Here is a 20,996-nt window from a genome sequence, read left to right as displayed (position 1 = left end):
GAGGTAATCTCGAAATAGTATTCTAGAATAAATCAATTCTAAAAATATTTCATTCAAATGGATAAACCGAAATGGTTGCTAGAGTGGATTTAAAAAACTTTAGTTTTTGTTATTTATCTATTATCATTAATGACTAAACAACCACTAATTGACCTACAATGCACCGTAAAGTTTAATGTACCATATTTACTTATCCTTCAATTTCAACGCACTAATGAATTAAGAAATCAATTTAAAAGATTAAGAATTTTATAGTTTAATGGAATTGCATGCTTGATTTTAGGTGGAGAATCAATTTGAAAGGAATTTTTCTTGCGAATCACTTGGCACCCATCAAATCCATAGGAAATTTTAGAACTAAACCACTCATTTGAAAATAAATCATTCTACCAAGTCTACTCTAAGCTTGTGCACACCAGTGGTTGTTCTTTCTTACAAAAACAAATTTTGTTTTCCTCGTAAAACAAAGAAACGGTGACCATTAGTTGTTGTGTCGTGGGGCAGTTTTTTTTTTTTTTTTTTTATTTTAAGAAACAAACACACATAGGGAAGAGATAAAAAAATTTTAACACAAAAATACACCATAATTTCACTTAAAAGTCATAATAACTTTTAAAATGAACACAAAACCCCCCTAAATAATTCATAATTACAAAAACATAGTTTACCGAATAATAAAGCTACGACAAAAGTTGCAAGTTTGTCTGATGTCTCCAATACTAAAAAGAAGTCATACAAAATCCTCCTAAAACTAAAAGAAATGTCAAATATATATCATAGACGCGCACCTGTCTCATTAGTCATTCTCCATCCCTATCCCTATCCCTATACCTATCCCTACCCCTACTACTTATAATTACTCTAATATATGCTATGTTACATCATTACCCCTTTTCATACTACACTTCTCCTTCATATCCTCATGGTTGTTGGCTGATTTTATATCTCCAACCTCTTAACCCATCAATTTCTCATTTAGAGATGACCCACCTTACTCACTGCTCATCCCCATCATCATTATTATTATTTTATTATATATTATACTAATTTTGGTACGGTACAAATCACAGCACGATTATATTAAGGTTTAGAATTCCAGACAGACCCTATTATTCCAAACCTATCTCTCATTCTCTTTCTCTCAAAAACTCAGTCACCACATCTTTTTTTTCTTACAATGGATTCAAGCACCAACATCGAAACAACCCATGAATTCCCACCTTTCTTCAAAATCTACAAAGGTGGTCGCGTTGAAAGGTACATGACCCCAGAACGTGCTGCCACCGGTGGTCACCTCCGCGCACCCACAGGGCTAGACTCCGAAACCGGTGTTCAATCCAAAGACGTCGTCGTTTCACCGGACTCAGGCGTATCAGCCAGACTCTTCGTCCCCAAAATCAACGGCCCAGATCAGAAGTTTCCTCTAGTTGTTCACTACCACGGTGGAGGCTTCTGCCTTGGATCACCTTTCATGAAAGTCTTTCACAACTTTCTTGTTTCCTTAGCCTCAGAAGCCAATGTGGTCATAATTTCCGTTGACTATAGGCTAGCCCCAGAGCATGCTCTACCAATCGCACATGAAGATTCCTGGGCCGCGATGCAGTGGATTTCAGCCCACTCAAATGGGCAAGGACCTGAACCGTGGTTGAACCAGTACGCGGATTTCGGGCGGGTTTTTGTGGCGGGTGAGAGCGCTGGAGCTAATATTGTTCATTACGTGGCAGTCCAAGCTGGCGCTACGGGATTGGCTGGTCCTAATATCGTTGGGTCAATCATACTGCACCCGTATTTTGGTGGCAAAGAGAATGATAAAATGATTGATTACATGTACCCAACAAGTGCCGGGTTCAAGGATCCGATACTGTACCCGGAAGTGGATCCGAATTTGTCGAAGATGGCTGGTAAGAAAGTGCTGGTTTGTGTGGCAGAGAAGGATGGGCTGAAAGAAAGAGGTGTGGGTTATTGTGAAACATTGAAAAAGAGTGGTTGGAATGGTACTGTGGGATTTTTTGAGAGTGCAGAAGAGGGGCATGGGTTTTTTCTGTTGAATCCCAGCAGTGACAAGGTGGGGCCACTGATGAAAGTCATGGTTGATTTCATAAATCAGAACTAAGTTAATGTTGTTGGTTTGTCCTTTTATGGAGACTTTGAAATTGAATCGTAAGTTGGTGAGCTAAGAGTGTCTTTGATTGTTTGTTATATGAAAATAAACGCGTTTGTTGAGTACTTTGAAATGAATTCCAGTGCATTTATATTGCTGCTAGCGTTTTTTTTTTTTGGGTGAAATTCCAGAATTGCTATTGTAAAAACACATGTAGGAGTATATTTAGTAATTTTCCTGGGGTGAAAAAATGAAATAAATAAATTATGTTATACCAAGGATTTTGTGATGTGTCATTAATAGACTTATTCTCGCGTTCTTTTCACAATAATTTTAGTTTCATACATAAAACCAGTTTTATTTTTTTTTTGAGAATCCATATATAAAACCAGTTGGTACAAACATTTGGGATTTTTATCTGCAATTTTTACAAGTCAAGGTATTCAAAATTTTTATTAAGATAACCACAATAAGTTAGTTTAACATATAATATTTTTTTGACCGGTGTACAATTTTTTTTTTTGAAGTTAGGGGACCCTTTGCTTGCATGCAGAGCCGCCGTTGTTGGGATTATTTTTGTCCATCCCTATTTTGGGGATAATGAGCCTATTTTTCCAATGAGTACTGGGCCTAATGATACCATAGGATATACCCAGCTGGCGATTCAGAATTGTCAATACTAGGGTGTACTGAAAACTCAAACAACAGTACTGAAAATGATGGATTGAAACTTAAAAATAAGGGTTAGGGAGCTAGGGTAGGTTTGGTTGGCAGGATTTTCAGAGAAGATAGGAAAGTAGGAGAATAGAAAAAATTTTAGTTTCGTTCATTTGTGTTTGGTTGGGAGGTGAAAAAGTGGATGAACGGAAATTTTTTTTATTTTGTTGAAAATAAAGTTTGTATAAATTGACCGTCGTGTCCCTGTTAAATAAAATAAAATGTAACACATTATATATATTTTTAATTATGTATAGATACTAATTAAAGTATAAAAAAGAGCATAACAAAATGTTTTCAAAAAAAAAAAAAAAGAGAGAACAAGAAAAATCAACCAAAATTAATGATAAAATAAACATACGAGCACAAAAGAGAAAAATAAAAGAAAGTACACATCCAGAAAAAATAAAAGAAAATAAAAAGAAGAAAAGAAAGGAAGCATTCAGACTTCAGACAAAAGAAAAGAAGAAAATAATAATAAAAAATGAAATCCATCACGTCAGTAACAAAGAAAAAAAAAAAAAAGCATAAATGTACTTTTAGTCCTTATATTTTGATCTGATTTTTATTTTGGTCCATACATTTTATTTTTATCACTTTTAGTCCCTAAATCAATTAACGCGTAACATTTAAGTTTTTACCGTCACCTAACTAACAGAAAATGCTGACGTGGCAAACTGAGTTTACTGTTGGACTAACATGACTAATAAAATAATATTTAAAAATGCCTCGTCAGCATAAAATAATAATTAAAAAAAACACGTTAGCATCCACTAATCTTTTGATTTTTTTAAATTAATTTATCAATTTAAAAAAATGATAAATGATAAATGAAAAAAAAAATTAGAACCCAAAATTAGTCGTAAACGCATCTAATTTTTTTAAAAAATTAATCAATCAAATTCAACAAATTAAAAAAGAAAACAATAGAATTAAAATTCAATACATAAATTTAGATCTGGGTTGATCTTCAACAAGAACACAAACCCAGATTTAGATATAAGAATCGCACATCCAAATCTGAACCAAACCTCATGAACCAGCCTCACCACCGTTCTCGTCTTGAAATTCGGCACTGCGAAAACCTTACAAGTCTCTGCCCAATACCCACCTCAATGGCGATCACTCATCGCCTTTACCATCATCGGCGATCGTTGCTCTCAGTCTTTGCGTAATACCAACCTCATCGGCGATCGCGATCGGCAATCGCTCATTGCTCTCATCTCCGCCTAACACCAATCACATCCGCGATCGTTCGTTGCTCTTAGTCTCCACCAAATCTACCAATTTTGTGACTGGTATTTCAACTCTCTCTCTCTCTCTCTTTGTTTTGGATTGTGATAGTGCTTTTGAAATATGTGTTTGTGAATTGTTGTTCGTTGAGTGCGGCCAAATTAAAGACTAGAATTGTTTAGTATTGGGCGGGGACTGAGAGCAACAAGTGATTTTTTTAATATTTTGTTTTCTTTTCATTTTTCATTTTTTTAAATTGATAAATTAATTTTTAAAAAATAAAAAATTAGTGGATGCTGATGTGTCTTTTTTAATTATTATTTTATGCTGACGTGGCATTTTTAAATATTATTTTATTGGTAATGTCAGCCCAACAGTAAACTCTGTTTGCCATGTCAGCATTTTCTGTTAGTTGGGTGACGGTAAGGACTTAAATGTCACGCGTTAATTGGTTTAGGGACTAGAAGTGGTAAAAATAAAATGTAGGGATCAAAATAGAAATTGGGTCAAAATATAGAGACTAAAAGTGCATTTACGCAAAAAAAAAAAAAAAAATCAAGGAAACAAAAAACAAAAGAAGTCAACACGTCAATAACAAAGGAAGAAAAAATGAAAGAAAGAAAATTTAAAGCCAACATATTTGAAGGTAAATTTTAATGGTATTTTTAGAAGCTCATTTCATGAGTTTCTTTCTCTTAGTTTTCTTTCTATTTTGGAGAGAAAACTTTTTGATGAGCTAAGAGAAAAAACATTTGGGTTCCATTATTTATTTTCCATCCCTTCAGTCTCCACCCAACCAAACACACCCTAAAAAAGTTTTTATTTTTATTTTCTTTCCAAAGTTTTCCATCCTCCTTATTTCACCTCCAAACAAACTCATCCTTAGAGTTACTATGAGGTTTTGAAGAAACATGGGTGGGATGGGATTGTAAGATTGTGGAGACAAATTCATTAAGGAGAATTAGACCCACCTACTATCTTGTGTGTATCTGTTTTTTTTTTTTTTTGGGTTGAGTAGCATTTTAAACTTAGTCCTAATTACAAAAATGACTGTTGCCTAATTGAGTTTCACTGGTAATTTAATAATGGCATCCAAAATGCCAATAAAAAAAATTCAATTACTCTGAAGTAGGAATGTTGGATCAAAGAAATAGATAGATCTTAGGGTTGATAAAAATAAAGAATAATTATATATTTTTTGGTTAAAATATTAGCAGATTATGGGAGTAGCATGATGATTTAAGTTAATGTCGTGTTAGCATATCATACTTCCATAGTAACTTTTTAGGTAGTACTTGGTAATAATTTAGTAACTATGTCTTGTTTGCTCATCTATTAATCTCATATAGCCAATGGCCTTGTAGCTGAATTGGCACATTCTCATGTACAAAGTGCTTAGGAGTCTAGGGGGAAAGGGTTCAAGCTGTGGGGTTAGCAGCATGTTGTAATTATTTCTAAAAAAAAATATTAATCTCATATATTACATGTTATGTATTTTTTTGATGAATTATTTTATGTTATGTAATGATGTTATTAGGAATGTATATTTATTAATTTTGATTTAATAATTTAATATGGTAAATCGGTATGTTACGAAGATTTAGGTACATATATTTTGCAATGTATATGCATATCTATGTATAAAATAACTTTAACAGTATTATAGAATAAACCAATATTGTTCTATGGATAAATCGAAATGGTCACTAGAACAAAATTGACGACTTTAATTTTTGTTTTTATCAATTATCATTAATGACTATATAACCATCATTTGCCTACCATGGCATGTAAGATTGTAATTAAATATTTGTGCTTGACATATAAATAATGAACCATATTTACTACCACCGCACACCCATGGTGTGTTGGTCACTCTACAAGTATAAATGCTTATGGGGTGTGATGGTAAGGGCCGGGGTTCAAGTCTCCTGGAAGGAGCTTCACACACATATACACTTAGATTAGACTAGAGTAGAAATTCTATCTTGTATAAAAAATAAACCATATTTACTTATCATTCTTATTTCAACCCACATATGAATTAGAGAAATTAATTTAATAGAATAAGAGTTTTATAATTTAATTACATTGAATGTTTTATTTCAGGAGGAGAATCAATCTAGTACGTAGTACCCTACAAGTCAACTCTAAGCTTTTTTCAAAAAAAAAAAAAATCAACTCTAAGCTCGTGAACACTGGTGGTTGTTCTTTCTTACAAAAACAGAATTTTGTTTTGGTCATCACCATTTTTTTTTTTAAGAAACAAAGTCACCATTGGCGGGCGTCGGGCAGATCATCCTAAAATAATAAAATATGCATGTAAACGTGCACAGTGCACCTATCTCATTAATCATTTCCTTCAACTTATAATTGACATTTTAATAATATTACACTATCACCCTTTTCATGCTACTCTTCTCCTTAATATTCTCATGGTTGTTTGGTGATTTTAAATCTGCTCCCTTTTATTTTATTTTACTGATAAAAAAATCTGCACCCTCAATTTGGAGATTATAAAACTGACCAACCACCTCACTGCCTATCCACAATTATTATTTTTATAAGTCTTATGCTAATTTTGATACGTTACAAATCACATCACAATGATACGAAAAAGTCTATGATTACTAAGTTTTTCACTGTTTTTTGCCGCAACGAAAACGATAATGTGGCAGAGTATAAATAATAAAGAAAAGATAATAAGTTTATGTATAAATAATAGTTAATTACTACTAGTTTACCATGTCAAGATAATGATAAAAAAATTTGTGATAATATCCGGCCTTAAACTACTCCAACTATATCAATGTATTAAGTGTGACCCAAGAACTGCAATTTGCAAACTCATCTATCATTCTCTTTCTTTCTCTCCCAAACTCACCCACCACAATTTTTTTTCCTAACAATGGATTCAGGTAACAATGAAACAACCCACGAATTCCCACCATACATCAAAGTCTACAAAGATGGTCGCATTGAAAGGTTCTTGGCCCCAGACCCCGGAGGTGACCATCTTGCACCCGCAGGCCTAGACTCCAAAACCGGGGTCCAAACCAAAGACGTCGCCGTTTTTCCCGAATCAGGTGTATCAGCTAGAGTCTTCATCCCCAAAATCGACGGCCCAGATCAAAAGTTTCCTCTAGTTGTTCACTACCACGGTGGGGGCTTCTGCCTTGGATCACCTTTCATGAAAACCTTTCACAACTTTCTTGTTTCTTTAGCCTCAGAAGCCAATGTGGTCGTTATTTCCGTTGACTATAGGCTAGCCCCAGATCATGCTCTACCAGTTGCGCATGAAGACTCTTGGGCTGCGATGCAGTGGATTTCAGCCCACTCAAATGGGCAAGGACCCGAACCTTGGTTGAACCAGTATGCGGATTTCGGGCGGGTTTTTGTGGCGGGTGAGAGTGCTGGGGCTAATATAGCCCATTACGTTGCAGTCCAAGCTGGCGCTACAGGATTGGCTGGTCCTAATGTTATTGGGTCAATCATATTGCACCCATATTTTGGTGGAAAAGAGCCTGATGAAATGATTAATTATATATACCCGACTAGTGCCGGGTTCAATAATCCGATACTGTACCCGGAAGCGGATCCGAATTTGTCGAAGATGGCAGGTAAGAAAGTGCTGGTTTGTGTGGCGGAGAAAGATCGGCTAAAAGATCGAGGATTGGGTTATGGAGAAACATTGAGAAAGAGTGGTTGGAATGGTAGTGTGGGATTTTTTGAGAGTGAAGGAGAGGGACATGGGTTTTTTCTGTTGAATCCAAGTAGCGACAAGGTGGGGCCACTGATCAAAGCCATGGTTGATTTCATAAATCAGAACTCAGGTAATGTTGTTGGTTTGTCAATTTTATGAAGACTTATAGTTGTAACTGGACTCTGGTGGTGCGCTATGAATGTCTTTGATATTTAGCAATATGAAATAAATGTGGTAGCTTTTTGTTTGATTGTTTTGTTTGATTTATTATTATTATTATTTTTTTTGTGCGGGTGTAATTTCAGAAATTAATTGTGTAAAAAACAATTGGAGTGAGGGATGTACCGTCAATGCACCGATTTATCGAGAGTTACTAAATTGAACTCAACCTGGCAGGTGGATTGTTAAAAATTTATTTTTATAGTGAGTTGGGATGGTCAGCAAATTCACAAATCTGCTTAATCTTATTCCGACGAAAGTTTTGAAACTCGAACTGGATAGTACGATTCAAGCCAGATAATGGTGAGCCGTTCACTAAAGACTGCTAAGTAGAAAAATCGATAAATTGTATGAATCAAGATCGAACCGTCCGGGTTTGAGAACCGTGAACAGTTCTCACGGTACAGATCAGTGTTAAAAAAAAAAAAAAAAACTGCACTTAGCTTGGCTTAGAGTTACAGTAACTTATGGTCATTGTTGAAACTTCAACCACTTCTTCTCTCTCTCTCTCTCTGTCGTTGTTTTTGCTGTTTCTTCTTCTTCTCTCTCTGCTTTCTGTTGTTTCTTACTTTCTTCGAATTTTTCTTCTCTCCAGTTTGCTCAATGTTCTACTGTTAGCCAGTTAATATTTTCTTCAGTTTTGATTTACTGAGAAGTGAGAACCAATTAACTTTTACCAAAAAAAAAAAAAAAAAAAAAGAACCAATTAACGTTTTCTTTGACTTTGATTTTGTACTGCTTGATTTCAAATGAGTGGTGGTCACCAATGCTCCCAGGTTCCAGCTGCCTTCCACTCTTCTAGTTTTTGTATTTATTTATTTTTAAAAATTCATATGAAATGTGGAATTGTGGAAGTTTTATTGGGCTCACAATAAAGTTGAGTGGGCGGACAAACCAATGCCGCCACTGTTGAACTTCAATTTTTTTTTTTCCCGGGAAAATACTTGACCATTTATTGTCTTCCTTAACCTTTTTATTGGGTCCCAAAAAAACAGTTTATTAAAACAGTTTATTAAAAAACAGTATCTTAAGGGTTTATTTGGTGTATGTTTGCCCTAGCTTAAAAAATCAATTTATTTTATTATTTAGTCTATTTTTACTATTATTTATGAGCCTTATTGTACTTTTTGATACTGTGTGGGCAATTTTTGTACTCTAGGGAAACTTATTGTGTACTCCCTGAAAACTTGTTATTGTCCCACATCGCAAAGATCCTCCCCCACTTGCTGCCTTATAAGCCTGATGGTACACTACTCCTTCAGCTTCAGGCTTATAAGGCAGCAAGTGGGGGAGAATCTTTGCGATGTGGGTCAACAATAAGTTTCCAGGAAGTACGCAATAAGTTTACCTGGAGTACAAAAATTGCACACACAAGTACAAAAAGTACGGTAGAGCTCATAAATAGTTGCAAAAATAAGCTGAATAGTAAAATAAGTTGATTTTTTTAAATTTGGAGCCAAACGCACACTAGGGTTTGTTTCAGATCCATTTATTTTGCTGAAACTGAAAACTTTTTGCTGAAAGTACTTTAGATAAAAGTAAAAGTTAGCTGAAATAGTATAGTGGAACTCATAAATAGTATCAAAAAGTGTAGTAAAACTCATAAATAGTACAATACCTTATGTTTCCCTCTTAATATTAGGCCACCTATGAAATTTTTAAAAAAAAGCAAACGACGTTAAAAGTACTTTCTTTTTTTCTTCTCTAACCCGTGACAGACCTAATAGCTTACACTTCAGATCTCTCAAACTTCTCAACCTCAATCTCAGAAGCATTGATGGCTTTAGATCTCTCGGAAAAATCTCATAAGAATCCAATGGCTTTAGATGGGATTTGGGGCTTTATACTAGGAAACGACCTTTTTGGATTGCTCATTCTCTTTAAGTGCCTCTATTGATCTTTATTGTTTCTTCAAAAGACATATCAATGCTCTGCGCCTCTACCTATAGATGAATAACCTCTCTTAGAAAACTCCAAATATTTTTTTTGAGAGATAATTACAATATGCTGTTAACCCTGCAACTCGAACCCTTTTTCCTTAGACTCCTAAGCACTTTGTGTATGGGGAAGTGCCAATTCAGTTACAAGGCCTTTGGCAGAAAGCTCCAAATCTTAACAGAGTGTGGGTTTAGGATTAATTTTTATATTTTAATAGATATGGATTCAAGAGGATTAAAGCTAAACATAACCATAAGAACAACAAAAATCTTCTGTGCAAATAGCTTCCATAAATCCTAGCGTATGAGGGCTTGAATCATATTACAGTTTCTTGAAAGCAATAGCAGTTGATGATTGATAATAGCAAGAGCTAGCCTTGTTTCTGATCGTCCCCAACAACGATTTCTAGCCCCTTTGTCCTTCTTTTGCTTGATTTTGATGGGAGGTCTAAGGGATTTGAACCCATCAAGTGTTTATGAGACTGTGGATGAGAAGTTTGAGAGATCTAAATTGTGAAGCCATTGGGTTTTCTCATGGGTCAGGCAAAAAGGAATAAGAAGAAGAAAGGTGTGTACCTAGGAATTAATATTTCTTATTTGTCTTATTAAAGTTATGATTTCAAAAATATATTTGAAGATAGGGCTTTATATTTATTTGGACTATTTTAGCCAATTTTTTTTATATTTTCTATTAATTATATATATATATATTTGTATTTTGAATAATTATTAAATTAATTATGACATAATTATGGTTCAACCTAAGTTCGATCTCAATTCAATCTCAAAAAACTTAAACCTCTCTCTTTTATGGTTCTTTGAATAGTTTGGGTCTGAAAACCAGGAACTCGACCCACTTATATTTAAAATATATTTTATATGGTTTTGTTGCTTACTCTCATTTACCCTGTCCCTTAATATAAACCCTTAACCTGTTTCTCATTTCATTTCAATTGCAAATTATTTGTGTTGGATTGGTACTATACGTAGGTTTGTAAGGTTATAAATTTGTGGTTATTTGTGTTGGAATGGTGCTATGCTCAGGTTTGATTAGCGCAACAAATCAACACAAATAAGATTATAAATCCTATAATATAAAAAAATATTATAAATCTTCTGTTAATTTTATTGATTATTTTATAAATATGTTGTTCTAATGTTCAGTTTGTTTATTAAAAAAAAGAGTCCAATTTGTGGGTCCAACTTAATCCAACCTAATTCATGTGGGTTGGGTTAAGTCATTTTAACTCGATCATGGTGGGTTGAATTGAAAAAACTCATCAATCTGATCCATGCCCACCCCTACACGTAGTAGAATATCTAACAATTTTCTTGCCGTGAAAAATGTAGACCAAGAAAAAAAAAGGTTGGGAGGAAAAACCACTAGGAAGAGTGAGTAATTTCAACAAATTATCCTAAAAATATATATAAAAAGGGATATCTTTCTTTCTTTTTTTTTTTTTTTTTTGGTGAGTATGTATGCTATGTGTGCGTGAAATAAACAATGTGAAAAAAAATCCCTCTAAGTGATACAAGAAATGGAAAACCAATTTTAGGTCTAGCAAGTTGGGCAATGAAGCTTAAACTAATTTTAACCCGGGTAAATTTTGGACATAGTTCATTTGATACAATATATTAGAATTTTCAAATAAATTCAAACACATAACGGTATTGAATTACTAATGCTTAAAGATTATAATATTATTTGTACTTTAGTTTTTATTACAATCATGTGTTTGGAAATATAATAAATAACTACACAAGAGGAATTGTACTTAAATTTTGCTATTTGGAAGCTTAAAAAGTTTTTTTTTTTTAAAACTAAAAAAAGTGTTTTGCATTGTTAATAACTATTCCCATTTCTCAAAGTCCAATTCTAGCTCTTACTAGGAAAGTCACCAAAGAAGAGACTAGACCTCATATGAAATAACTTATATTGGTGATTTAAACTTTAAATCACCAACATAAGTTATTTAATTTTAAACCAAATGATCGGATGTCCTCCAAGGGATGATTTTAACTAAATAGCAGTACCTATGAAATAAGTGTGATTTAAAATTTTAAACACAGCAAAATATGCTGGCTCTATTTATAAGTTAATTTGTAATAATAATTAAAAAAAGAAGAAGAAGAAGCTAAACTCACTGTATTGAGCTTCAATGCAAATAAATCTCTTGGTCCTCACGGTCATGGGCTTATTGGCCTTCTTTTCAAGCCCTACTGGGCCATTGTGCATTAATATGTTGTAAGTTTTGGATCTTTCTTTGTAGCTTTTAAGCTAGTGGAGGAAGACAATGCAACAAATTTTAACTCTAATTAATGACTGGAGTTCCAATTCCAAATATAAATGAATAAATGGTGAGTTCTAGACTTTCAGTCTATTTCTTGTTGTAATATTGTGCACAAATGCCTGATCAAGCTTCTTACTAATAAAGCCAACTACGCATTCCTGATGTTATGAGATCTAATCAAACTACCTCTATTCATGGGAGGAATATAGGTGAAACTAGTTTCTTAACTTAAGAGATGGTAAAAAATTGCCATAGGAATTCTAGTTAGCCAAGCTGGTTTATGTTGGAACATTTTAATATTATTTAACTCTAGCCCATCAACATTATATCTAGCAATTAATCTTATAACACTCACTAATGCCGTGCCTATGGAAGACAAGTGTCGCATCTCAGTCCAAATAGTGTTGTGTATTTTTGGGTGCTTTTTCGGGTGGAGTTTTGGGTTTGAACATTTTGTGGATAAATTGTTCTAGCCATACGACATTAGTTGAGTTGTTATATCTTAGGGAAAACAAGTACTACGCCCTAGTCCAAATAGTGTTGTGTATTTTTAATCTCAAATAAATAATATTCAGAAGTATTATTTAGTTTCTCTTTGTATTATTTTCTTTATTATTGTGTTTGCACCAATAGTTTACAATAAAGGATACAAAGACGATGTTTCTGAGAGTTTTGTGTTGAACTCTTTGGAAGCAATTAGCATCCCAAATAAATTAGTTTATGGATTAGGTTGAGGGGTCCAACACTACACAATCTACACCTAAGTTTTTCATTGCTTTAAATAGAGGGCTCGTTCGATATTTTTATAGAAAAGAGAATTCAATTTTTGTTAGTGTACGGTTGTGATTCCCTGGGCACATAGGGACAGTAGTTCTATATGATGCTGCCGTAAAAATTCACTTATATTGGCGATTAGGAAACACATTGATATATCACAATGCTTAAGTAGTTGTAGGTACAAATAAAATCCTTACTATAAGTGGTTCTTTAGCGATGATTTTAAATCGTAGCTATTCTCATGTGGAAGATCTTTTTGCAATCTATAGTACTCATAATTGTTGTTACAGATGATTGTCAAAATAAATTTTGTTATACCAAGAATTCTGTTCTGTGTCGTTAATAGACCTATTTTCATGTCTTTTCAAGATAATTTTAGTTACGCATATAAAATTAGGTACAAACATTTTGAATTTTTAAGTATGATTTTTACATTTTTAAGGTTCGTGGTTTTTTTTTTTTTTTTTTGAGAAACACACACACATATATATAGGGGAAGGTAGATGAGATAAGAGAATACACTCACACGCTAACACCAAAACTGTATGTAGGTTCGTGGTTTTAACCACAGCTAAAAATCACATTTGTTGTATCCTAGGCAATATATATATATATATATATATATATATATATATATATATATATATATATATATATATATATATATATATATATATATATAAATAAAGGGGATTCTCATTTTTCAACTGAATTTTTATATTCTTCTCATTAAAAAAAAAAAAAAAAACTGATCTTTTATATGGTTCAAAAATATCCTCATTAATGAAGGGTAGATTTATTTAAAAATATTGTTATAAATGTCAAATAACAAATTTCACTTTGAATTCAAAAAAAGAATTCCTAAAATTTAGGATTTTTGTGCCTTCACATTCAAAAAAGAAATTACAGTTATGGCTTATCTCTAAAGTTTATTATTTTTATTTGTTTGAAAAAAAATTATTAATTATAATAAATGCAAATTATTAATTTTTACACCAAAAAAGAAGAAGAAGAGATTTCGAGTATGTGCGTGAGCTTGTGCTCAGAGGTTAGTGTGTGTGTGTGTATATATATAATTAGAGGGGATTCAATAATAATTTTTTTTTTGATAAAAGGCGGAGTATTATTTAATATATATATATATATATATATATATATATATATATATATATATATATGACGACCCTGTTTTCTTTGATTGTTATCCTAATCTTGCTCTTGCCTTAGATGATCCTAATATTATTAAAGCTTTGACATTGAACATATTGATATTTAGTTATGATATGGATGAAAGCAGGAAGCCTTATACTCTTATTTACCGCATTTATTACCGATTGCTTGATTCTCAGTTAACTCCTCGTGCTAGAGGAAGAGATCTTGCTGGTAAAACCATGTTAATCCAATGTTCCACCTTTAATGCTAAGATCCAAGTCCCCAAAATGATTCAATGGCAAGATATAACTCTTCCTAAAGAATGGACTTTGGAACGAGAATCTCCACCTATTAAACCTGTTTTTGATGAACTTGATCTTACTAATATTCAACAATATGCTGATGGTATTGTAAAAATTTGTTTTAGTGAAAATAAACCTTTGAGGATCAATGAAGGAAGACATTCATTTGCTGGATCTGAAAGTTTTGTTAAAAGAGATCATGATATTGATGAATTTTTGAAAAAGAATTTTGAAAAACCTGATTTAAGGCTAAAAGTAGTTGCGAGCAACAATTCCCAAGTTAGCACTGCTTTTTATTCAACTAAAGCTGAATCTCCCTCTAATATTGGCAGAAATGCTAATGAAGATGAAGATGATGCAAAATCTGATGCTCCATCTGGATCTGATTTTCCATCTATTGAAACCCCTATTTACCCAAGTCAACTAAGAGTGATAAATCTTGTAAAAAAAGATTTTGAAATTGATATTGATGATGCAAAGAAAATCAGTAGGCTAGATGTTTCGGACTTGAAAAGACTACTAGTAGCCTTGGTAGTCTGAAAAAGAAAGAAAAACAATCAAAGGTGACTAGGGTTGCCGGCCAAGAACCCTCCGATGGCAAAGTTAGTTTTCTCTCTATAATTTCGGAGTTCCAACTTTTTGGGAAATGTAAAAAACGTACCTTTATTTTGTCTGAATGAATATTTATATAGTGTCCTAAGAATAGTTATCAAACTTGTAACCCCTCCTGGATTTGAGGAGGTGTGAGGGTTCAAAGATAACTTCCACAACTGCTTGGGAGTTACATATTTATCACCTAACTGTTATTGGAAGTTACGCGTGTAATAAGGAGTTGTACTACACGCTTAGGAATTTTCCTAAGTGTCTAGGGTTCGTCCAGGGGTCCTCGTCCTGAGGACTTCCAGCCGAGCGTACCTCGCATCTTAGGGAGGTCCTTCCTTTATGGACGACCCCTTCCATGGACGAGGCTCATGATGACCCTGGACGACATGGTGGGGTTCTTGTGAAACTTGACCACGCGAAACCTCATCAAAACATCTTCTTGCATGGACGAGCTTCATGGACGAGGTTCTTACAGCCTTCGATTGCTTGATCTTGCGTTGGACGACCTCCATGGACGATTATTGGAGTTTATCCCCCATAAGATATGGTTGCTTTGTATAATGAATTTATTTCTGCCAAAAACAGAAGTAAAAGAAAATATTACCAAAGTACTTTTGCTCAGTCTGAAAAAGACAGAGTTAAGAGGAAATGGAAGGAAACAAATGAATTTGATAGGAAAACATATTTTGTTTTTTGATTACCTTGAAAACTATTATGTTTCAAAAAATGAGTTTCATACTAACCATTTGAACGTAATAAGAAAATCAAGTTTTGTTAAGGAAGACAAAACTGTTGTTCGGTCTAGTCATCCTCCTCTTGAAACTGTTTTGATAACTCACCAAAATGTTGAGGTGAAAGCCTCCCCTTTTAAAATTGCTGATGATAAAACTCCTATTGTTACCATTATTGAACAAAACAATTTTACTAATGAATCTTTGTATGTTATTGGTCAACAACTTGATTGAATTGAAGAAAAAATTGTTGAAAAAACTACTGTTTCAAAACCTGAGAAACCTTTGATTGATCTACACAGTCAAAGAGAAAGAATTACTTTCAAAACTTCTCAGAGTAAAACTCTTGAAAAAGCTGAAGTTCAGAGTACAACTCTTGAAAAGGTTAAAAAAATGCTTGTTGATTTGAAAGTTAAAACTGAGCAAACTTCTACTTCTAGAAGCACTGCTTGTGCTATTTCAAGAAATGAGAAAGAAATGATTTCTGAAGAAAACACAGATTCTAACTCATTACCTTCTGTTTCTTACAAAAATGTTTTTGATGATGGTTTACCAGAAGTTAAAAGATTTGTTGGAAAACCCAATCCTATGTCTTTTACAAAAAACTAGTATTCAAAACCTACTCCTCCTGATATGCAGTTTGAAGAAAGATCCTTTCAAACCCAATTTTCTGTTTTTGTTGAAAAGCTTTATGAATGGAATATTGATGGTTTGTCAAAACAAGAAATTCTTAACAAAATAGCTCATATGTCTATGGTTGCTATTGCATACTTGAATAATCATAATGATCTTGATTACCCTGATATTGTTGATTTGTTTGCTACTGGTTTTTTTGGAACTCTTCGAGGTTGGTGGGACTCACATCTCACAAAAGAATCCAGAGAGTCTATTAAACATGCTGTTAAGAGAGATAATGACGATATTCCCATTTTTGATGAAAATATTAATTGAGGTATTCCTGATGGTGTCAATACCTTGGCTTATACTATTCTTAAACATTTTGTTGGTACTCCATCTAATATTTCATCTCGAATTTCTGATTATTTGAATAATTTGAGATGTCCTACCATGTCTGATTACAGATGGTACCAAGATGTGTTTATTTTCAGAATAATGCTCCGGAAAGATTCCACGAAGCCTTATTGGAAAGAGAGGTTTATTGACGGTCTGCCTCCTATCTTTGCTCATAAGGTAAAACAAGAATTAATTGGTAAAAATGATTTTATTGACTATGATAATTTGACTTATGGTGATATTTTCAGTACTATTAAAAAACTTGGAATCAACATGTGTAATGATGAAAAATTGTTAAAACAACAATTAAAAGAAAAGGAGCTAAATATGAAATGGGTAATTTCTGTGAATAATATGGTTTACCTCTTATTTCCCCTTCCAGGCAAAAAGGAAAAAGTAAACATGAGAAAGTTTACAAAAATTACAGCCATAAAAAACATAAAAGATACAGAACCAATTTTGTTAAACCCAATGATTTTTATGCTAAAAAGAAATCCGCTTTTAAAAAGCATGATAAACAAAGATCAGGTAAAGGTAAATGCTTTAACTGTGGCAAATTTGGCTATTTCAGTAAAGACTGTAACCGAAAGACTGGAAAATTGAAAAGTAAATTGAATTTGTTAAACATTAATGATAATGATCAAAATGAACTATTTCAAATCCTTGAATCTACTGCTTTGACTGATTCATTTGAAGAGGATTTCTCCTCCTCATCTGGTTCTGATTATCACTCTTGCAGTGATACTTCTAATTCTCCCAATTTTAAACTTGGATGTAGAAGCTCATGTTGTAATGTTATAAAATTTGTTAACATGTTAACCAAAAGTGAAGAACAAGATAATTTGTTGTTAACGATAATTAGTAAAATTGATAACCCTGAATTACAAAAAGAATATCTTGACAAGTTTAAGCAAAACTTAACAAAAGATGAAAAGGTTAAAAAACTTAAATCTAAAATAAGTTTTGAAGAAACTTTGGAAAGATTTAATAAAAATAAAACCAAAGAAGTAACTATTAATGATCTTCAACATGAAATTGCTACTGTTAAACAAGAAATAATCCAATTAAAAAATGATATGAAAATAGTTAAACATGATAATGTTAATCTTAAGGAGGAATTGTTAATTCTCAAAATTGATAAAAATATGGATAAACATCAGTCTGATAATGACGAGCAAGAAGATGGAGATGATCCATTCAACAAGCTCCTCCTTCTGGTAATGTTTCTGACAATGTTTTGATCAATTTAATTGATAATCAACTTTCTCTTGTTAAACATATTATGCCTCCAAAATGGTTTACTAAAGTCAAGATTGTTGTTTCACATGATTATGCTTTCAACACTATTGTTATGATTGACTCTGGTGCTGATGTTAACTGTATTCAAGAAGGGTTGATCCCTTCCAAATATTTTGAAAAATCAACTGAAAAATTAGTTTCTGCTAATGGTACTCAAAGGAAAATCAAATATGAATTGAGAAAAGCTCATGTTTGCCATGATCATGTTTGTTTTAAGATTCCCTTTGTGCTGGTTAAAAACATGACTGATAAAGTGATACTTGGACTTCCCTTCATTGCTACCTCGTATCCTTACTTTGTTGAAGATGATGGAATTACTACTGTTCCTTTTGGACAGAAAGTAAAATTCAAATTCTGTTCGAAGTTTGAAATTAGTAATGATGATGCTTTTAATCTGATTCATGCTAAAGTCAAACATCTCAAATTCCTTAAGCATGAAGTTAGATATAAAAAAAAAAAATTGTTAAACAACTTTTTGATAAATTATTAAAATCCAAAATTGATAATTTTCAGAAAATATTGATGAATGATGTTTACTCTGATATTCCTAATGCTTTTTGGTATAGGAAGAAACACATTGTTGATCTGCCCTATGTTAAAGATTTCAATGAAAAGAAAATTCCTACCAAAGCTCGCCCTATTTAGGTGAATGCTGAAATTGTTGAATTTTGCAAAAATGAAATCAATGATCTAATTAAGAAAAAGCTGATTAGGAGTAGCAAATCTCCTTGGTCTTGTGCTGCTTTTTATGTCTAGAAGAATGCTGAACTTGAGGGAGGAACTTCTCGCCTCGTGATTAATTACAAATCTTTGAATAAGGTCTTAGAGTGGATTATATATCCCATCCCCAATAAGAATGATTTAGTTCATAGATTGAGTGATGCGATAATCTTTTCTAAGTTTGATATGAAATCTGGGTTTTGGCAAGTCCAGATTAGTGAAAAGGACAGATACAAAACTGCTTTCACCACCCTTTTGGTCATTATGAGTAGAATGTTATGCCTTTTGGCCTAAAAAATGCTCCTAGTGAATTCCAGAATATTATGAATGACATCTTCAATCCCTTCAGTCATTTCACCATTGTTTATATTGATAATGTCCTAATTTTCTCCAATTCTATTGATGAACACTGGAAACATTTGTACTCGTTTCTAGAAACTATCAAAAGAAATGGTCTTGTTGTCTCTACCAAGAAAATTAAACTGTTCCAAACTAAGGTCAGATTCCTTGGTTATGATATTGCTGAAGGACAAATTTGTCCTATTGATAGAGTTATCCAATTTGCTGATAGATTTTCTGATGAAATTATTGACAAAACTCAACTCCAAAGATTTCTTGGTTCTTTAAACTATGTTGCTGATTTTTACAAAGATCTGAGGAAACAATGTAAACCACTTTTTGATCGGTTACAAAGTAATCCTCCTCCTTAGACTGATGTTCATACTTCCCTTGTTAAACAGATCAAGTCTCATGTTAAACAGATCAACTCAATATCCAACTGTTAATGCTTTCAAAATTGTTGAAACTGATGCCTCTGACATTGGTTATGGAGGTATTCTGAAACAACGAGTTCACCAGACTCACATGAACAAATTGTTCGCTTCTATTTTGGAGTTCGGAAAACTGCACAATTAAATTATAGTACTATAAAGAAAGAAATTTTATCTATAGTTCTATGCATTTCAAAATTCCAAAGTGATTTGTTGAACCAAAAGTTTTTATTAAGAATTGATTGCAAAAGTGCTAAATATGTTATTGAAAAAGATGTTAAGAATATTGCTTCCAAACATATTTTTGCCAGATGGCAAGCTATTTTAAGTGTTTTTGATTTTACTATTAAATATATTAAAGGTTCACAAAATACCATTCCTGATTTCCTTACCCGTGAATTTCTGCAGTCCCATAATGGCAAGTAGGAGATCCAAGGACAAACACCCTGCTGAAACACCCAAACATATTGTGAAAAAAGAGCTAGTCTCTCTTGCTGAAATTGTTAACCATTTCATCCCCTTAGGAATGATTCCTAAGCCTAATTATTCATCTCTTTTAGCCTCTGACTATGATCCTTATGCCTTGGCCTTTGTTAAACAACCTGTTAAAACTGTTTACTAGAAAAATCCTAATGCTTCCCAATATATTAAAAAACAATATTTCCAAAACTTGTTTTTTATTGAACCAAACCGATCTGCATCCAAGAATCCCCTACAGATTGCAAAGAGCTATTTCCCTCCAAGGTTCCATTGGATTCCAGAGCATAGTGATAAAAAGTTAGAATATTATTCTGACATTTTACGCTTTGAGAAACCCATCATTATCAAAACCATTTTTAATCAAATTGATAAATCCAAAATTATTTACCACAGTGTTTATTTGAAGGATATCATTTCTGAAGATAAATGGGGTCCCTCCCCTGTCTCGATAAGGAGACTACCAAACTCCCCTGTTCTGTATTCATATTATGATTATATTACTGCCTGGTCTAGGTTCATGCTCCACCAGAATGACACAATGACTCATTCATGGTTTATTTACTTCGACAAAGAATTTGATGAAACTGCAAAGTTGCCTCTTTGGTTTATCTGTTGGTGGAACCAATTTGGCCCTGTCAATGATATTTTCCCTGATGATTTGTTGGGTTCTTTCAAGATCTTTCACAATACCCTCAAAACAGATGATTATGATGCCAAGTTTCCTAATCTTCTGCATTTTGTTAAACATTTCAGAATCCCTTGGATTTTAAAATGACAATATGAAAAACAAGGTGATGTTCAACGAAGCAGATAGTATTTGTAAATCTAAGTGCTTGCATGGCTTCACAGCTTGCGACAGTGAAAGTGATTGAGTTAAATTACACAAGGTTTGGAAAACCATATGGTGAGATTTGAAGATTTAGAGGTGGTGTTTACAATTTGGTTTT

At 33.0% G+C, this 20,996-nt stretch overlaps 2 protein-coding genes across 2 annotated transcripts; both read left to right on the top strand.

The window, feature by feature from the left end:
- The first annotated feature begins 976 nt into the window (after positions 1-976).
- LOC142642098 (putative carboxylesterase 4, mitochondrial) lies at positions 977-2,256 on the top strand. The gene has a single exon (XM_075816450.1). The coding sequence runs from the start codon at positions 1,178-1,180 to the stop codon at positions 2,111-2,113; it is 936 nt and encodes a 311-aa protein (XP_075672565.1). The 5' UTR covers positions 977-1,177; the 3' UTR covers positions 2,114-2,256.
- Positions 2,257-6,850: 4,594 nt separating this feature from the next.
- On the top strand, positions 6,851-8,004 carry LOC142642521 (2-hydroxyisoflavanone dehydratase-like). The gene has a single exon (XM_075816896.1). The coding sequence runs from the start codon at positions 6,960-6,962 to the stop codon at positions 7,911-7,913; it is 954 nt and encodes a 317-aa protein (XP_075673011.1). The 5' UTR covers positions 6,851-6,959; the 3' UTR covers positions 7,914-8,004.
- The last annotated feature ends 12,992 nt before the right edge of the window (positions 8,005-20,996 follow it).

This window comes from Castanea sativa, chromosome 7, assembly GCF_040712315.1.
Source record: "Castanea sativa cultivar Marrone di Chiusa Pesio chromosome 7, ASM4071231v1".
NCBI classification, from domain to species: domain Eukaryota; kingdom Viridiplantae; phylum Streptophyta; class Magnoliopsida; order Fagales; family Fagaceae; genus Castanea; species Castanea sativa.
The sequence above is the reverse complement of the archived record's forward strand: the minus strand, read 5'-3'. Positions and strand labels throughout refer to the sequence as shown.